This window comes from Gavia stellata, chromosome 23 (assembly GCF_030936135.1).
Source record: "Gavia stellata isolate bGavSte3 chromosome 23, bGavSte3.hap2, whole genome shotgun sequence".
Classification (NCBI taxonomy): domain Eukaryota; kingdom Metazoa; phylum Chordata; class Aves; order Gaviiformes; family Gaviidae; genus Gavia; species Gavia stellata.
The window spans coordinates 10872066-10890007 of record NC_082616.1 but is presented as its reverse complement, the minus strand read 5'-3'; the positions used below and the strand labels follow the sequence as shown (position 1 = coordinate 10890007).

General features: G+C 43.0%; 1 protein-coding gene across 2 annotated transcripts in view; it reads left to right on the top strand.

The window, feature by feature from the left end:
* CCDC85A (coiled-coil domain containing 85A) overlaps window positions 1–17942 on the top strand; it is a 79344-nt gene that overhangs the window by 45342 nt on the left and 16060 nt on the right. For both annotated transcript variants that reach the window (XM_059828522.1, XM_009813271.2), the window contains exon 3: window positions 17116–17192. In XM_059828522.1, the coding sequence (XP_059684505.1) occupies window positions 17116–17192 (77 nt within the window). The remainder of the gene's footprint in view (window positions 1–17115; window positions 17193–17942) is intronic.

Genomic DNA, 17942 nt, shown 5'->3' with positions numbered 1-17942 from the left:
TCATTTTGAAAGCTTCAAATCTAAGGGTGAGTCTATCCTGTAATCTTTTTCTAACCAAAAGATCCAATCCTTTTGAGACCTGACCCTTTAATCTTGTAGTCTTCTAAGACAGAGCAATGACTTGCATGTTCGTGCTTAACACGAGTATAGGTATTTTCATCAAAATAGAGAATGTCCTTGGTAAGGATGGTAATCAACAAGCAAATCTGGAAGTTGACAAAAGGCTCTTTTTGTTACTGGTGTTTCTTGTAAGGAAAGCTGGTGTCTGTTCAGTGACCAGTCTGAAATAAAAGGGTGGTCTTTGATCGTTTATTGCCCTGGAGCAGTGTCCTGGTCGCAAGATTGTCACTGTATTTGGTGTCCATGGTTGAAGTTTTTGTGTGAGGTCAAAACCAGTCGAAGCTCAGGGGCAGATCAGTCTTGGAGGAAACGGTGTTGCTGCATGTTGTGCCTCTTCTCCATTCAGCTGGAAGGGGTGCCCTCAACTGCAACAGCATTCAGTCACGTTTAGGTGACTTTTAGATAACACTCTTCATGTTTAGGTGACAATGATAAATGTTTCATTACAACGTTGGCCAGGCAGCTCTAATTCTTTTTTACTTACAGCCTCCACCATGGTTACCAAAGTCCTACACCTGGGTAAGCCTGGTATTACGCTGTGTTGGATCTTGGCCTTTTCCTTTTTCTCTGATCATGAGAAGCAGCCCTCGGAGTCAGGGTTCCTGGGAGTGCGGGTATTACTGAGAACACCAGAGTTTGCCTCTTAGAGCTATTTGAGTTAGTTTATAGAAAACCAAAACAAACCAAACCCAAAAGCAGTGATATCAAGAGCGCTCTCTGCCTGTCGTAAGAGCAGGTAACAGTTCCCTTTGTGGGGAATACAGGAACCAAATCCTTCTGCCCATCTCCAGTATCAAATGCCAGCTTGGCGCTCTGTTCAGTAAAGTTAACTCTTCATAACATCCTTGTATCATTTACTAAAGGAAATACTTTAGTCAAACTAGAAAAAGCCTGTGGCCTTTTAATAACCCCCTCTAGTCACCACATGTATTCTGCGACCGTAGCGCTTTTTTTTGCTGTCCTATAAATTGTTCCTGCGTGGTCTCGGTGGAGCCAGGCCGCCGGTCGTGATATAACAAATACTCTCAGCAAAACTCAGCCAACTATGTCGGCTGCCCCTGCAAGCATTCCCTTAACAAAGAGTGAAAATGAAACCTAGGAATATTGTGAATCATTGAAGTGGAACGACTTTATCCACAGACCTGCTTGTAACAAGCAGGTGTGGGAACAGGAGGAGACTGGGGTGCAAAAAATGTCAACTCGCTACCGCTTTCCAGCCTATGAAGTGGTTTAGCGATGCTTTAAATGCTTTTTTTTCCTTCTGCCTGTTTTTAACAGTGGGACAAAAAACCAAACCAACCAACCAAAACAAAACAAAAAACTGACCCAAACCCCAGCAAACATGTCAAACAAAGCAGACAGTTCCCATTACTACTCTTCTAGCTTCATTTGCTGCCCAAGTGCTTTGGTCTACCAAATTCTGTTTGTCTGGTAAGAAATGATGGAACTTGCCACTCCGCTGGAAGAGTTCAGTTCCTGCCAGCACTGGATCCCGAGTGCTCAAGCAAAGGTTATCTCAGCTGTCTGAGAAAATGCCGTTTTCCTTGGAAAGTGAGGCTGGCCCGGCTGAGCTGGCGGCTCACGGCTGCTCTGCCTGATAATTCCGCTGCTGCTGCTGTTGTTGCAGAGCTTCATTGAAATGTGTTTATGCTACAGGAAAGGCAAACTTGTAATTTTCCGGAGCTATGGCACGTTTCCAGGAAGAAGTTGTTTTGTGTGTCAACTGTTTCTGGAGTCAGTATGTCGTAATTGCTGCTATTAGAAGAATGGGAGGAAAGGAGATTCTTTATACTCTCCAATCCCACGCTTTGAGATTTTTCTTTTAGTCTTTGTTAAGACTGGAAGTATCTGTTGAGTTTGTGACCAACAGTCTTTTGCAAAACCTTGCCTTCTCCACGACCAGTGGCACAAAGCCTGCCCCTGAACTGTAAGCCCCAGCTTCTGCCAGAGAGGAGCTAAGGACAGTTCTCTGGTGAACTCCGGTGGAGGCCAGATCGTTGTTTCCATCTAGGAAATACCAGTGGGTTGCTGGGGGCCATCTTCTGTGTAAGGTTTCTCACTGTATTTATGGACTCTGGCAACACTTAGCTGGAGCGTGACAAATCTTGGTGCTATGGTACCTATCCCAGTACCCCTGCATGGAGGAAGCATCGCGGGATCTCTTCGGGCGGGTGGTTTGCCAGCTGGGGTGGACGCGTTTCCCTCTTGTGCACAACATGATGTAAATGAAGTGACAGAGGGTAAGTGATACAGGTTTTGTTCTGCTGTTTCCATAGGTGAACATGAAAGCAGGGTTGTCCCAGTGAATGGCAGGAAGTAATGCAGATGGATTGGAACTGCTTGTCAGGCTTCACAAAACCCACTGAAATGGAGAATATAACCCTCCTGCAATAACTTATGACTACAGATCTTATGTTTATGTCCTAAGTCACATGAAAAAATGTTCATAAACTCAATTTTGATCCAGTTGTTTTTCTATTTTTGCCAAAATTTTCTGTAGAGGAAAAAGCCCCCAGACTTCTTTTGACCGTATCCACTTCCAGCAGCGAAAAGGAAACCAGGCATTCCTGGAATTATTCTCAAAATTCCTTTGTCTCCGCAGGGCAGGAAGCCAGACTGCATTGTTTTAATGGCATTTTTCTAGCCTTAAACCTCTGAGGCTGTCTATATTTCTCAGTTTTCTTCAGAAATTTCAGGATGCTGTCTGCATTTTGTTACAGCAGCTACCCTGACAGCTCATTTATACACTTATTCTACTTCCCTTGCCCTCAGCACTATAGTATCTGAGCTCATCCCTGTGTAATAAAATAGTAGGCAGTCTGGTTCTGTTGTCTTTTTAACATGAATTGTAGTGGTCGTATGTATGTAATATAGTTGGATTTGTAATTCCCCCCCGACTGTTTTACTTGTAGTTTTCCTTCAGTTTGTAGTTACAGTCACGTATGTCTTTCATTGCCCAGAACTCTGGGAATAATTATGTCTTTTTTGTCTTCATTCTAGAAAGTCTCAGGAGATACAGTCCTACTTTGCAGCTGCTGGGAGAGTAAAATGTTGGTATTTTTTATTTTTCTAGAATTTCTTATATTTCACAACATTATTCTATTTCAGTTTTAGTATTAGTGTTAATCAGATAGGCATGATGACTCTGACTGTACTGTACCACCTGCTCAGGAAATGCTCAGCTAAGGAGCAAAAATGTCTCCTCTGTCTTTTTGCCTGCTGAAGGAACAGATTTTTAGTCCTTGTAATCCTATAAAAAAAGCCTTCAGAATGGGGCCGGAATGAAATCCTAATAACTCTAAGGCAGGTAGCGAATAAAAAGACTCTCACCTCACATGCACGTGCGCACACAAACATGTGCAGTCTGGCTTTTTGAGGTCTGTCTCATTATTTTTGTGTGCAGCGTGTCACGTAAGAGGGGCCTGATGCTGAATGGGGCAAGAACGGGGCCTCGGGAGGTCGCGCAGCCCCTCTCCTTGTGCCGGGGTGGAAGGGCTAGTGATGAACTGCTCCGTGTAAACCTCAGCATGAAGGACATGACAGTTTCCAACAGCCTTTGTAACCAAAAGCCTTTCTTAATTATTTATATGCTTAGGGAGAGGAAATACGTAAATTGCTTTCCCATTAGTGAAGTAACCAGGAAATAAACAGAGGAGACCTTGTTTAAAATATTTGTTTTGTTCCGATGATGTAGATAAGCAGCTGTGAGAGCTCTCAAGTTTCACTGCTCCGTGAATCATTCAGAAGTTTTGTCTGGATATCGAAGCCCCTTGTGCAACTGAATGAAGTACTATATCCCCGCAGATGAATGCAGATGATTTAAAAACTTGCAGAATTATTGCAACTGTTTATTTACCATTTTCAGGTTCTAGAGTACTTCCTATATTTGACTGGTTTCATCCCTGTTGAATTAAATGGTACTTGAAACATAAAAGGAGAAGGTGCAGGGGCAGCCAACAGCAGTGTGGCATCGTTTCATGTGTTTAAGAGACAGCTCTGAGCGAGAAGTGCCGATTCAGAAATGGCCTGGCTGGGTGGTTGATGGCAATGTTAGCAACAAGGTGTACGGGCAGTTCTGCAGAAGACTTACTGCCCTCTATTTAGGGCTGCCTGGAGATATATTTGAATCTTTCTCCTAAATTTTTAGCACTTCATTAACCTCTTTGATTAGGAAGATGATCACATCATATTAAAGCCCAAGGATTAGCTTCACTAGTACTGGTAAAAAGCCACATCAGTGGAGGGGCTGCCAGCAGGACAGGCAGTAGCATCCTAAGGGAACTGCCACATCTGCTGTCCCGGGACCTATGCAACCTATACGGGATCACTGGAGAAACCGGTTATGCTGACCAGGAAATGGGCAGCCGGTTATCGAACATGCTGACCTAGGAAATCTGCGCTGGTTTTGCTACAAAGACATTACAGATACACAACTAGCAGAAAGGGAAAGAGAGCACAAAGGGCTCAGCCACCATTTGCTGGGTCTGGGAGGTATATTGTTACACAGTTGTTGATAGCTTTAAAGCAGATAAATGTGTATAGTGCAGCCTATCAGTAATGATATGTGCTATGCTTTGTTACCTGTGTTTGAGATTACTTTTAAATTATTAGTGTCTTAATCAGCATCATGTTAACGTAATAGCAGCATATCATGATTGCAGTAAAATAACTGTGAAAAGGGAGTGAAAAAACAGAAAACTGTGTTTATGTAGTGCATCTGGTTTCCTCTGAAGCCCTGATAAAACATAGGTTCCCACATATGCCTCACAAGTGTTATTGTTCTAAATCACTTAATGATGTGGTTTTATATCTGTATACTCTCACAAAATAAAATGCAGTCCTAGCTCTAAGGCCCAGCGGCAGCAGCAGTGTAGGACGCAGCCGTAGAGATCTCGGGGAAGGCAGGAAAGGCAACAGGGCAGGAAAAATGTGGGCTCAGGGTAGAAACAACCATCTATCTGACCATGTGAATGGGGAAGTGTGCAAAACGTGCCTAAACGCTGTCCCTGGGAGAGCTTGGATGCCTAAAAATGCAATGCGGCAGGGTTTGGCATGCAGCACCCAAGTCCCCTCTGCCTGGCAGTCACGCCCCGGCTGTGGTTCTGAAGAAGCAATGGCTGCTGAGAGTCTCACTGGAATAATCAAATAATCTCAGCATCATATTGGGACCCCAGAGATAGTGGGTCAGATCTCCAGAAGTTAAGGAAATAAAGAGGTGAAGCTGGGGCTGGATCCTGCGTTAGGTGGGTGCCTGGTCTGCTCTGGTACAGGCATCTCTATGCCCCTGAGGTCAGGTTTGTTTGAGATATCTAGAACGTGCAGGAGACATCTGTAGAGGTTTCCAAAGTGCTGAAGTAGTTTAGTAAGGTGCTGATTTCAGCTGGAGCTGGATATTTAGACTGATTCCTGATCCCTGAGATCCCTCTTGGGGCTTTCCCCTCCCAGGGGTTTTGTCTGGAGACATGGATACTGCAGCTGAGGAGGAAGCAGCCCAGGCTCTTGTGTTACGTGGCCTGGCAGACAGACTGTTGGAGACTTGAGTACCTACAGATAGTGACATACTTGCACTGACAGATTTTTGGCTTAAAAGCCATGTCATTTGAATACTTCTTTTTATTACTCCTTTCCACAATCAGCCCAAAAACTTACAGAAGAGATGGAGGCTATGCAGACAGCCTTCTCCTCTGCTATCGTGTAGCTGCCAGTATGAAATGGATAGTTAATTTTTCCTCAGAATTAGGTTTTGTGCTGAGATTGCTGGTGGAGTAGTTTTACAAAATGATCATCTTTCCTGCTTCAAATGTGACCAGGTTCAATAGGGACAGGAAGGCGTTTTTATATGATGGCTCTTTAATGGGCTGTGGGAAGCAAGAGGGTGGTTTCAGTCTTGAGGACATATTTAATCTTGCAACATCTTTTACTACATTTAATAGCCTGTCCTACATCTTAATCACTCTGTGTAGAGAAATTAATCCAAAAACCCCTTTCATCCTGATAATTTTAAATCTTCACTGTGTTTGCACACATGAGCCTGTCTTCCTCTGGCAGTTTCCCAGCTTCTGCTCTTGCCCGATCATGGGAGTGCTCCTCACCGCTCATCTGTAGAGGTGGATAATTGTATAAATCTAGCTTCTCTTTCCCTTGGAGACCTGCTGGTTTTGTAGTTTTCCCCATTGTATTTCCCAGTAAATATCCGTGGTGTAGTAAGGCACTCAGGATTTTGGGGAGCATGTTCTCCCATTTCTTTTTGGGTGGGCGGAGTGTCCCGGTGCTGCGGTGGTGACCTCCTGTAGTTGGTGTCTCTTGTGATGCTCTGCCTCTGGGAGGAGATGCCACACTGCTGCCAAGTGCTCCTTGCTGCAGGGACCGGCTGCTTGGATGGAGATCTCGGCCACGCAGGCAGCCTGGCCTGGGCCAGAGGATGCCTGCAGCCACCTGGAAATGCTGGATGTTTTGATGCCTTTGTTTCTAGAGGCGAGAGGCACGGGCGTCCCCCTTTGCCCTCTCCTTCCACTCAGCGCTGCGGTCCAGCTCTCCCATCGGGTTGGCAGGCGCTGTGTGTAGCTGCAGGATCTGTGATGCCTTCCTGTCGAGTGCTACCTGGCATGTCTCGTGCCTGAGGCAGGGGTGTGTAGCTGGGGGGGAGACTGATGGACAGGTCTGAAAAGCAAAATCAGATCTCGTGCTCATTAGAAAGTATGACTCATTATTCCAGTATGAAATTGTATATTGGCAGAGCTTTTAACACAGCTAGTAAGACATTCTTGGAAATGTTTACAGCTCTGGCAATAAGCCCAAATAATTTTTTTCCTTTTTCTTTTCCATTCTGTGGTTGACAATTAAAGTAAGGACTTAAAGCATGACAGAGACACATCTCTGCAGTTCATCACTATTTACCAAATACGTTTATCTTGTATGTGTATTTGAATAATGATGTCCCTTATCGACTCCTCATTGTCATTCATAAAATACTGAGGTACGTTTATTTCATAACCACAGTATTGTGAAAAGACTCTGAGGTCTTCTATTAGAAATAAATACATTGAATTTCTTCTCTCCTTTATGGCATACAGGCCATGTACTGACTCAGTTTTCTCGATGAAGGGCCATAATGTTTGTTGTGGGTATCTGCAAGATGTGTGTGAATGAAGCACCTGGATGTAGGAGAATTTCTATTCTGTTGTTTGAGTGCTGATTCAGATCAAATGGCAGAACCATTTAAAACATCTTGTATTTTTAGTTTCACATTTAGTTGGGAGATGATGTAAGCAGTAAGAACATCTGGGATATTAGTCTCTTAATTCACCTGGTTAATTCATGTAGCTTGATATACTTTGCTGTGTTTGTGCAGAACTGATTGCCACTGTAACTTTACTTGGTGTTTGGGACGTGTGCTTTAATTCTGAATTTTAGGTTGCATGAGCTGCGGCGGCGACTCAGAATGTGAAGGTTCTTTGTCTACGGATACTTGCGGAGCGGGAATAAGAGCTGATCTAAATTTAGCATCTTGGCATTCGGCTTGCTGCTTCTTTCCTCTTCCTTCTCCTCTCTGACATTGGTTAAGGAATTGATTTCTTCATTTGGTTGAGACAGTTATTATCCCTCCTGTGTTTACGAAATGTAAATGCTACTCTTTTTGTCCAGCGTGCTGCATAATGAAAGCCGTTCTGCCATCCAGATTACTGTATTGCGGAAGTGGTTTAGAACACTTGGAAGTAAGAGAAGCCACAAAAAGTTTGAAAAAGCGGTTGTGTTAGGGCTGTATAATGCAGTGAAGGAGTGTCCCAAACAGTGCTGTGAGTGGTTGGTTGCATTTTTCCTGATCTTTGACATGACAAGTGTCAGTTTGCACATCTGAGTTTAAGAGTGAATGTAGAAGACTCCTGACCCTCTCAGCAGCTTTTTCTGTACCCCTGAGACAGCAGAGGCTCACAGCTGTATTAAATCCTACTGTCATCTTGGGTTATTATTACGTGATACTTTTCCTCCGAGGACCAGGTGTGCCGCCATTGTTCTGCACACAGGAGATACCATCGCCATGCTGGCTCTCTGGCAGGGCTTACACAAGGTTTCGTGCTGCTGTCTGCACACCGCAGTTCGCTGCGGGATGCTTCTATTGCAGGAAACAGAGTGGCGGCAGGATCAGAACTGAGCCAAGGAGCTGGAAACAGAGCCTCAGAGAGTAGCCTTACTGCCTCTCTTGCTTTTGTGGCACTGCCTGCAGCCCAAATATCTCTTGAAGCTGTGATCAGATGGTTGTCCAGGTTCTTCCAGGTGAGACTACCTCACTGGAGGCCTCTCTGACCCGGGAGAGGTGTAAGGGGTCAGGAAAGGACTCCCTGACACAACTTGCTGTGTGCCGTGGTCTGCAGCCTGTAGACAGTAGGATGCAGTCTGCTGCCGTATACTTGCAGTCCGTGGTGACCAGTTTATTTAATGGTGTACGCAGCTATGGGATCCTCTCCAGCCTTTTCCTCTTCATCCAAACTTGCCCCACATAAATGCAGAATTTGAACTGTTGGTTTAACTTGAACAAGGACATGCCTTACCAAGGAGGAAGAGTGTGGGTTGGTTGTTCCTCCACATATTCATGTGGCTATCGATCTTTGTTTTGGGTTTTGGCATCTCTGTTGTAGTTGGAGCAAGAAAAAGTGTGCGTGCTGTTGTTCAGTGGCTTAAGTAATGTGCAAGCTTCTATTTCTGCTCTCTCAGGAGCATCGTTTGAATTTGGTTTTGAATTACACAAATAGTAACCTGTGAAAAGGGAGTTTACGGGTTGGATAACTGCCCCCTAACGAGGCAGTAGATGAGCATAAAAATGATTCATAGGTTTGATCTGATTCAGAATTCCTGTAGACATCGTTTTCAGTCTTGGCCTACATTGCAGACTTCCAGGTGGAAGCCAATATAATTATTAACTAGAGCCTGCTGTACCAATACTAAAATTCTCAACCAAACTAACTCTCCTACATTATGTTTCTTCAACATCTGATGATTTGAGCCTGAAAAATATAATTCTACGTGATAAGAAAGGTGGCCGTGAGTATCTGTGGGGAGTTGTGGGGATGCTAAGGGACCTTCAGTGCATGTATTTGGCACCCCAGTCAGTTTGACCCTCTCGTCCTCTGCTTTTTGCCTTAATATTGCTGTTGCCGGGAAGCTTTATATTTTCATTTATTGTTTTTTCATTTCATTGTACCACAAATGGTCATTTGACATGGGCACAGCAGAACTGGGAGAAGCTGGAGGTGGCTCTCTGGATGCATGGGGCCATGAAGGCGTGCGTGGTTTCACGCTGGCCATATGTTTGCAGGGAACCCGGGGCCTTTTCAGCAAGGGACCGCTTAACAGATGCAAATCAACGTTATCAGGAGGCACTAGTGTAAGGTCAAAATGTCTTTTTGTAGATTTCTTTCTATGTACCTGTAGTGAGACCCTCCCTTATTTATCCCTCTGAGCCAGTGCCCTCATCTACCTCCCTTCCCTAAGCAAAGCTATTCTCAGGCTGGCCTTTTCCAATCTTTCATTTAATTTTGCACAGGAGTCTACTGAACACCCCCTCCTCTCGGGCTGTGCTTCCAGTCTGGGGGGATGTGCCTGCAGTTGGGGGACACTCCTGATGAGCAAATGAGTGCAGTGGCATCGGGACAAACCCAAGCAGTTAAGTAAGTGGAATCGATAAGGATTTTACCAATCGTGAAACACACAAAAATCAATACCAGAACAAGCTAACAACCAGTGGGAAGGGTTTTAGCAATAGCATAATGGATTTGATTTTCTCAGTTTTCATCAATAACGTGGCAAATGCATTTTAGCACAGGCTGAAGTGGAGCTAACAGGTATCAAGCAGGCCAGCAAGAAAAGCTTTGCTGTTGTCACTTCTAGCACCAAAAAAACCCAAACAAACCAAGGTTAGTGTTACAGCAGACCATTAGTGTGACAGTGTTATCCAGCTATTAGCAAGAGTGCTATGGATAGCTTCAGAGAAGTAGGAAACAAAACCTTAACCTCGTCTGACATCTGGTATCATTTTTAGGTACTCCTGTAGTTGAATTGCTTTCTTTATGAGAGTTTTTTAAACTAGAGCTTTTTTGTAGATGAATACAACTGGAAATTTTGTCACTAAAAACGCAACAAAACCTCCAACAAGTGCCAGCCTAAATCAATAAAGTTTTTAAGTGGAAACCAACCCTATCTTCTTAGTAGATTGTGTCACAGGCAGCAATTGGGTGACCTGGGGCATTCCTTGGGTGACCTCAGCAAGAGCAAAACCCCCGGGTGCTGCTGCAGCAGAGCGGTGCCTGCCCCTCGCCACGGGGAAGCATGTGCACGGCAGCCTGGTCAGCCTGGACCCACTCGCTGCAACCGCATCATCTACAGCATCAAAGTGACACTTAAATCCAGACAAATGCAAACACATTGGCAATCTGAGTCAGGCGGCATCGATGAATCGTTGAAGGCATGGCTAGGGCTGCCTCAAGGCAATGAGAAGTATTTTTTCTATTAATAAATAGATAATTTGTGATTAAAAGCTGCTGCAACTGAGAAAACACTTTTTGTATGAAATCTGGTTAAAAGCATCTCATTACAGAGATACAGTAATTAGCACATGTCTGTGTGTAATGTGTGCTGAAAAGGGGAAACATGGCACACGTTGCCTGAGAAATAAAACTCAGTGGCAGGGGTAACGTTGCATTCTGGATGTTTGAATTAGCATATGTAAGTTTTTCCCTTTGCTAGGATTCAATTTTGAAATACTCGGTGAACTAGCTAAGCTTAGTTAATTGTATTTTTAATTACAGGGAGAAGTCAAGAAGTGATGGATCTGTAATCACAAGACATCTCAGCTTGGGGCGGGAGGATTTTGGGCAACAGCAATATTGAGAAATGCAAACCCTATCTTAATGCTAATGCTGTGGTGTTCGCTGTCCGAAAACTTTCCGAGAATATGCGCTTTAGTGGTAAATAGCTCCTAAACATTTTGGTGAGCTTAATACAATTTTGCCTTAGGCAGGTGTCTTTCTGTCTGCATGATAGCACTAATCCTAATGTCGCAGCGTTACGGGGGAATTCGGCTACACTTTAATAAGAAGTTCTCCAGCACTTATTCAATAGGAGCGTTACGTAAGATGTGCAACCATGATAGAAAATCGTAGAAGACAGGGCTAAAAATGACCTTCAGAGGTCGTCTAATCCTGCCGCTGGGAGGCTGGACGCTGCCAGTGTAAACACTGAGCAGCCTCACCAGTTGAGAGATGCAGGTGGTGTAAACTTGCGTTAGTGTAAATCCAACAGTGTGATTTTTTTTTCTTATATTCAAACAAGGTAGCTGAAAGGGGATGGATTGCCATAATAACATGTTTTAGTCATGAATATTAATATTGAAGTAATTAAATCAGATGACTTGGAGTTATAGACAGGGAGATAGTTTGCGTGTCATTGAATCTGCTCCCAAGTTAGCACAGAAACCCTGTCATAAACGTATGGAGCTGGCACTTAATTACAGGAGGGCTTAAAGTAGCCCTTGCATAGCCTTGTTTTTCATCTTCCATTTATTGAAGGATTATTTAGTTTTCATTGCGGGATGCTGGATGTGGATTTGAATGACCAAAATCTGATTTGATATGCAGTTATTATATTCCTGCCAACACAGTGCAGGAAAAGCAGCGTAACAAATTACTTTCCCCGCTGAAGTTGAATATACCTTAACTGAACCTTCATTGCCATGCATCAAAGTATCACTACACATAACATGCTAAACTCTTTGCTGAGGTAAATTGTTGGCAGTTCCCTCATTTATACCGTAAGTGTTTAAAATGTGTGTATTGGGATGTGACAGCTCTCCAGGTTCTGGTGACCTCCTTTAGGAAAGTGAATACCAAATAGAGCTGAGCCAGTGGAAGCAGAAAATGTTGATGTTAACAGAACTGAGGTGATCTTTGCATTATGATGAAACCGTGTTTTTCCGTTTTCTGGCCTTGAGGATGTAAGGACCGGCTGCTGCTGCTGCTTCAGAGCAGCCTTCTGTCCAGTGTAGCATCTTCTCTTCATGCTGGCCATATGTTAACAGCTAGGGATCAAGGCAAACAGTATTACTCTTTTCTCCTGATACCTCCAGCGTTCTAAGTATTTTCAGCTTGGAGGATTTTGCTCTACTTCCTCTGGGATGTCTGCTTTGCTCCTCCACTGTATTACCAGTTTTCTCCAAAGTTAAAAGATTCTATACATTTATATTTTTTTTTAACTCCCATGAAGCAAGTAGAGTCTTTTGCAGTGATGGGTTTATCCTTTAAAGTTAGTCAAAAGGAGGTCTGTGGAATCCCCGTGCTCAATTTTTGCAGACAGCTATTACAATTTGGAATCAGTGTTTTTTAAGAATGCAGAAAAATGGAATTTCAGTCATTGAGTTAAAGCACTTCTTGTGCATTACTTGCTGAGTTTATATCAGTACTAGAGGTGTTGCATTGCCTACTCTTTCTTTACCTCAAATACTCCTCTGATCGCTAGGTAAATTCCCTTCCACTTGCCGTATTGTGCTTGTTACTCAAGCTCATTTGAACAAGTAGAAGTGTAGGTTGAACCCTTGAGTTTTTGCTTTCTGTGGGGTTCTGATCTATTTGCTTTGCAGGGAGCTAGTAGACAAGTAGAGGACCTCAGTCTTTAAGTAGTTCTCCAGTGCAATCCCACAGTTGCCTGTGAGTTGTAACCCTCCAGTCTCTGCAATAAAAACAAACCCAGAAAAAAAAAGGAAAGAATCAGAATTTAACGTGACATCCTCAACCATTCTAAAATAGCAGAGGATAATCTAGCTTAAAGAACATTATTAATTACTTGATAGACTGAGATCAGGCACAGTCACACAAAAACAGATAAAGCCTAGGCACAAGTATGCCTTTGGCAGCAATGTAAGCATCTGATAAGGTTTGACATAACCCTAAAATATCTACTAGCTTCAAGAGTGTGGATGTCAAAAGAAAGAGCGAGCTATGTAAATATTGATGTTCTCTAATAACATGTTAGAGTGACAGATGTGGAGAAAGGGTGGATTGTCACTGAATTGCCCTAAAAGCAAGATACTACTGTGTCTCTAATAATTTGGAGAATAATTTTAGTTTCAGCCCTGGAATGAAGCACCACACAGTGATCACATTTTTAATGATGCTAAGAGCCTGGGAAGCTCAAACAGGGAAGCTCATTTGGTAAGGATCCATTCCTGAGAATGGGAATTGTTCAAAATTGTTGCTCCCGTAGAAGTGCCTAGCAAAGGAAGATGGGAAGGAGCGGAAATAACGTAACCAAGAAGCCCGCAGGTGATGAAACTGGTAGTTTGGCTACTGCAGTGTCATGTCTCTGTGGTCAGATCTTGTTTAGATGTGGGCCCACATCTAATTGTTTGTCTGTTTTTATGTGAGTATGCATTTGATCTCAACGTAGTTAATGGTTTCTGAGCTGTTACCCAGAACACAGTAGTTGAGCTTTTATGGTGTTAATAGAGATGCTGTTTTTCCCTGGTTGTGTGCTGGGCAGAAGCAGCTCGGCAGATTTGTGTTTGGAAGTTTATCTGTAAGCAGTCTACAACTCAAGTTTAAGATTCTGCAAATAAGGGAGGGCTTTTCTGTGTACTTGCAGCTCTGTGAAAATGAGCAATGTTAGATAAATCTGTTTGGGGAAGGATAAAACACAAAAAGGTTTTATGACTAATGACATCAGCTGAGGATCATCTTGTTTGCGCAGGTTATGTTTCTGACATACTGTAGCATCTTATTAAAAGCTTTATTATAAGACAACAGTAATGTCAGGGAAGTGATGCTAAGTTTCTGTACTGGTTTTCCTTTGGGAGATGTTTGTTTTCAGCTCAGATACTGAAGCTGAAGCATTACTATCTTAAGTTCGTTCTGCTTCAGTTTTAAATTGCTTAATTGTCTTGAGAAAATTTGCCTGGAATGACAATGGGAGTGGTATCAAGTAACCATTTTCTGGGTGGCAATTTTAAGATTTGTTCTTTATTTAGAGCTCTTTACTGGTCTCCAGGCTGATTAAGAATAGATGGATCATATAGTCCTTCTCATAAATACTTTTAAGATGCAACTTTTTTTTTTTGAAGTTTGCTATTGATGTTGCTGGTGACAGTGTTTAACTTTCTGCGTTTTCAATTCTTCCATCTCTTACGTCCTTGACTGGCTTTTCTGCTCATTTTTTCCTCTAAGCTCATAGCATCACAGCATAAATATATTAACAGATACTGAAATATATATGCATCTAGTCTATGTGTCAAGAAGACTCACATAAATAAGGATTTGCTGGATCAAGCCTTTGGTAGATGACCTAATTTTCCATTTTAATCAGATTACAAAAGCAGATTTAAATAAACGTTTCATGTTTTAGAAGGGTTAACAGGCACAGAGATTTCAGACCGACTCCTCAGCTGGTCTGAACTGGCATTGGAAAGTTGTGAACTGACAGCAGAGTTGCGAGATTTGAAGGAGCAGAGATCTCAGCTCTGGACTCACAGAATCACAGAATCAGTATGGTTGGAAAAGACCTGTAAGATCATCGAGTCCAACCTGAAAAAAAAAAAAAAAAAAACAACCCCAAAAAAAACCACAAAAAGAAAAACCACAAAACCCACGCCACACAACAACAACAACAAGCCACAACCCACCCAACACCACACAGCACCATGTCCATCAAGCTACATCCCACAATGCCACATCCACACGCTCCTTGAATATCTCCAGGGAGGGTGACTCTACCACCTCCCTGGGCAGCCTATTCCAACGTTTCACTACTCTCTCAGTAAAGAACTTTTTCCTAATATCCAGCCTGAACCTCCCCTGGCGCAACTTGAGGCCATTTCCTCTAGTCCTGTCACTAGTCACTTGCACTCCCAACGTGCAAGTGAAGAAATAAAACTGAGAGGCAAACTTTGCCAAGAGCTATGCACTGCATGAGGAGCTAATAAATGGAAAACCAGAAAATTACAGGAGACCCAGAGTTGAGGAGAATCCAGAAGGGAGCTTGGTTGAAGTGGGCTGGTGGGCACAGCTGGGAAGTCAGACTTGAGCATGAAGTCTGAGCTCAAGCTGCCATAGAAGTTGACTTGTAACCAGTGAATTTAGAGACAGCTAGTGCCAAAGAAAGCGCCTACTTCAGTCTCTCCAAAAAGATGGCTCCACATAAACCATCTTATATAGAAAACAACAAAGAGAAGAGATGAGATGTGCTGGGAGATATTGCCTATGGTAATGGCCGTAATGGTGAGGGAGCTTCTGCGGCTCCTCCCAAAAGTGCTGCTGCTGGGAAGGAAGCTGATTTGATGGGAGGGACACTGTCACGTATAGTTAATTTAATAAGCTGTTCATCTTCCAAGTGCTCATTTGAGCTAGGCTTAGTGACTCTCCAGAGATGCACCCATCACTAGCTATGAAAATCCTTATGCAGCAGAGCGCACAGAACCTCAGATTACCTCTTTCCCTTTTATTGTACAATGCTATTTTTAATCCAGTGCCTTGCTGTGTATTAATCATTTTTGACAAATTACTTCATGTTGTGTAAATTCCCATGCACTATCTGTGCGTGCATAGTTTAGCCTATCACAGTCTCATAAGAGCAGTAAGTGACACCTCATTTCCCATCACCTTTATTTTATGGGCAGGCTGGCATGGTGATTAGGTGTCAGGGGGAACTGGTGCACAAATTCATCTGTCAATTTAAACCAGTGAACAGCTCTGTCAATGCAGCTTTGTGGGATTATATCAACTGACAGTACTGCCCCGACACCCATGGATTCCATACCATTAATCATCAGAGAGATAATTTTACTAATTCAGTGGTAGTATGAGTACAAATATGTTACTGGAATTGACATCTCAGAGAAAGCTGAGTGGATCACTGAGTCAGGAGTGAGTACGTGGTGGACTTCCATCTATATACAAGGAGGTACAAGAGTCATGGCACTGTTTCTGGACTGAGAAGATATCTTTTCTCTTACAGTCAAATGCTACTTTCTCAGGCGTGTATTTCTCTTAGGTACAGGACTTTAATAGTAGAAGTTCTGTGCGACCCAAGAAATGCGTGATAAGAAAGCTCAGATGTTTTTAGGGATGGATCATGGATCTGCTCTTCTTAAAGTTCTTGGGAACAGAGCATATTAGGAGTGACTCATATTCTCCATAATCAACCAAATTATCCTATAAAGGTCAGTGAGGTTACTTGTGAATAGAGTGGGCAGGATTTTGCTCTTTGACCAAGCCTGCATAGCAAAGCAGCGCTGTGAGAGCATGTCCTAGTATGGCACTGCCCTGGCGTGCGTGGGGTGAGGAGCACTCGCTGTGAGCAGCGCTGCGCCCCGGGCTGTCGTGCTATCAACCAGGCTCCAAACCCTCTCAGGGCCCTGGGGACACACATCTGGTTTCTAGGACAGGGTCAAGCCGTGACAACACGTCTGATTCCTAGCAGAGGCTGAGGCTTGAGCCTCCACGCTGGCAAGCTGCTGTATTCCCCACAAGCAAGATCATGGCTTGGGAGGGAGGCTGTGTGTGCACCAGCAGACCTCCATGGTGGAGGGGCCTCTTTGTCTGGGTCTTCCTGCAGAAGACTGTCTTCTCTTTCTGGGCTTTTCAGTGGTGACTTGATGGGACGATGCATTACTCTCGTAGAGTATTTCCAAAATACAGTACAAGCTCACGGAGCTTAGGGGATGGGTTGGAAGAACTCAAGTCTGTGTTGCCTTTCTGTAAGATACCTTGTGTCTGAGAAGGGACCACCTTAAAGCGCAGCAGTTTAGAATCACAAGCAACAAGGAATTGGATTAATTCCAGTATCAGCATTATTTGCACTGCCCTTGAGAGGAGCAGAGCTGAATGTTTAATGGACATTTGGGAGAGGCAATCTGCTGTGAGTACAAGTCAGAATGTGGCACAGGCTCTGACACTAGTATACACAAGCAGATCTTTGTGGATAATATGAGTTTTTTTTTTCTTTTTGATTTTTTAGAATCAACCTTGTCCTATGTTAGGCAGCTGGAGGCAAGAGTAAGACAGCTGGAGGAGGAAAATCGCATGCTGCCCCAGGTGGGTGACTTCTGTTGGTGGGAACAGTAGCCGGCAGCTAGACAGCAACGCTCGAGTCTTCGTGCTTGAGATAAAACCAGTATTACTTGTCATTTGACGTTACTGCATTTGAACACTCAGGCTGATCACTGGGATAATCAAAGGCAATTGCATCTGTTTGTTCATCTTGCTCGTGATTGAGTGGGTTATTTATTTACGAGTATGACAATGCTTTCATTAATTTTTCTCCTTTGCAGGTGTTGATACCTTGCTAAGAAAAATTCACTGGAAGCCACTACTTATAGTTAATTAATTTAAGGGTTGAAAATCACAGTGAACTGACCCTTTATGTTCTGGTTTTATTCAGAGAGCTTCTTGTTATTAAAATATCAAGTACATTTTATAGTTAACCAAAATATTTTGCTTGAAAAATGCAAATGTTTTAGGTAATAATAATTGGGTTTTATTAGTTTTAATATATTGAGGAATATATTAGATATGTAAACGCAAGACTGAAATTAAATTGAATAAATAAGCAAATATGAAGTTGAAGGTTTCCCCAATATGTTTTTAAGAATGAAAAATTTTGAAGTTTGTTAAGAATGAATCAAAGACACTTGTATGATTTTATATATACACATACAAACCAGTGCATATTTCTATTATATTTCGTTAAGTAATCCTTAGGAAAATCCATAAAGTCTCCAAATGATGTTGCCCACCGGAAGAAAAAAGAATTCGCATTTTGTTTAAATCAAACACTAGTTTAAA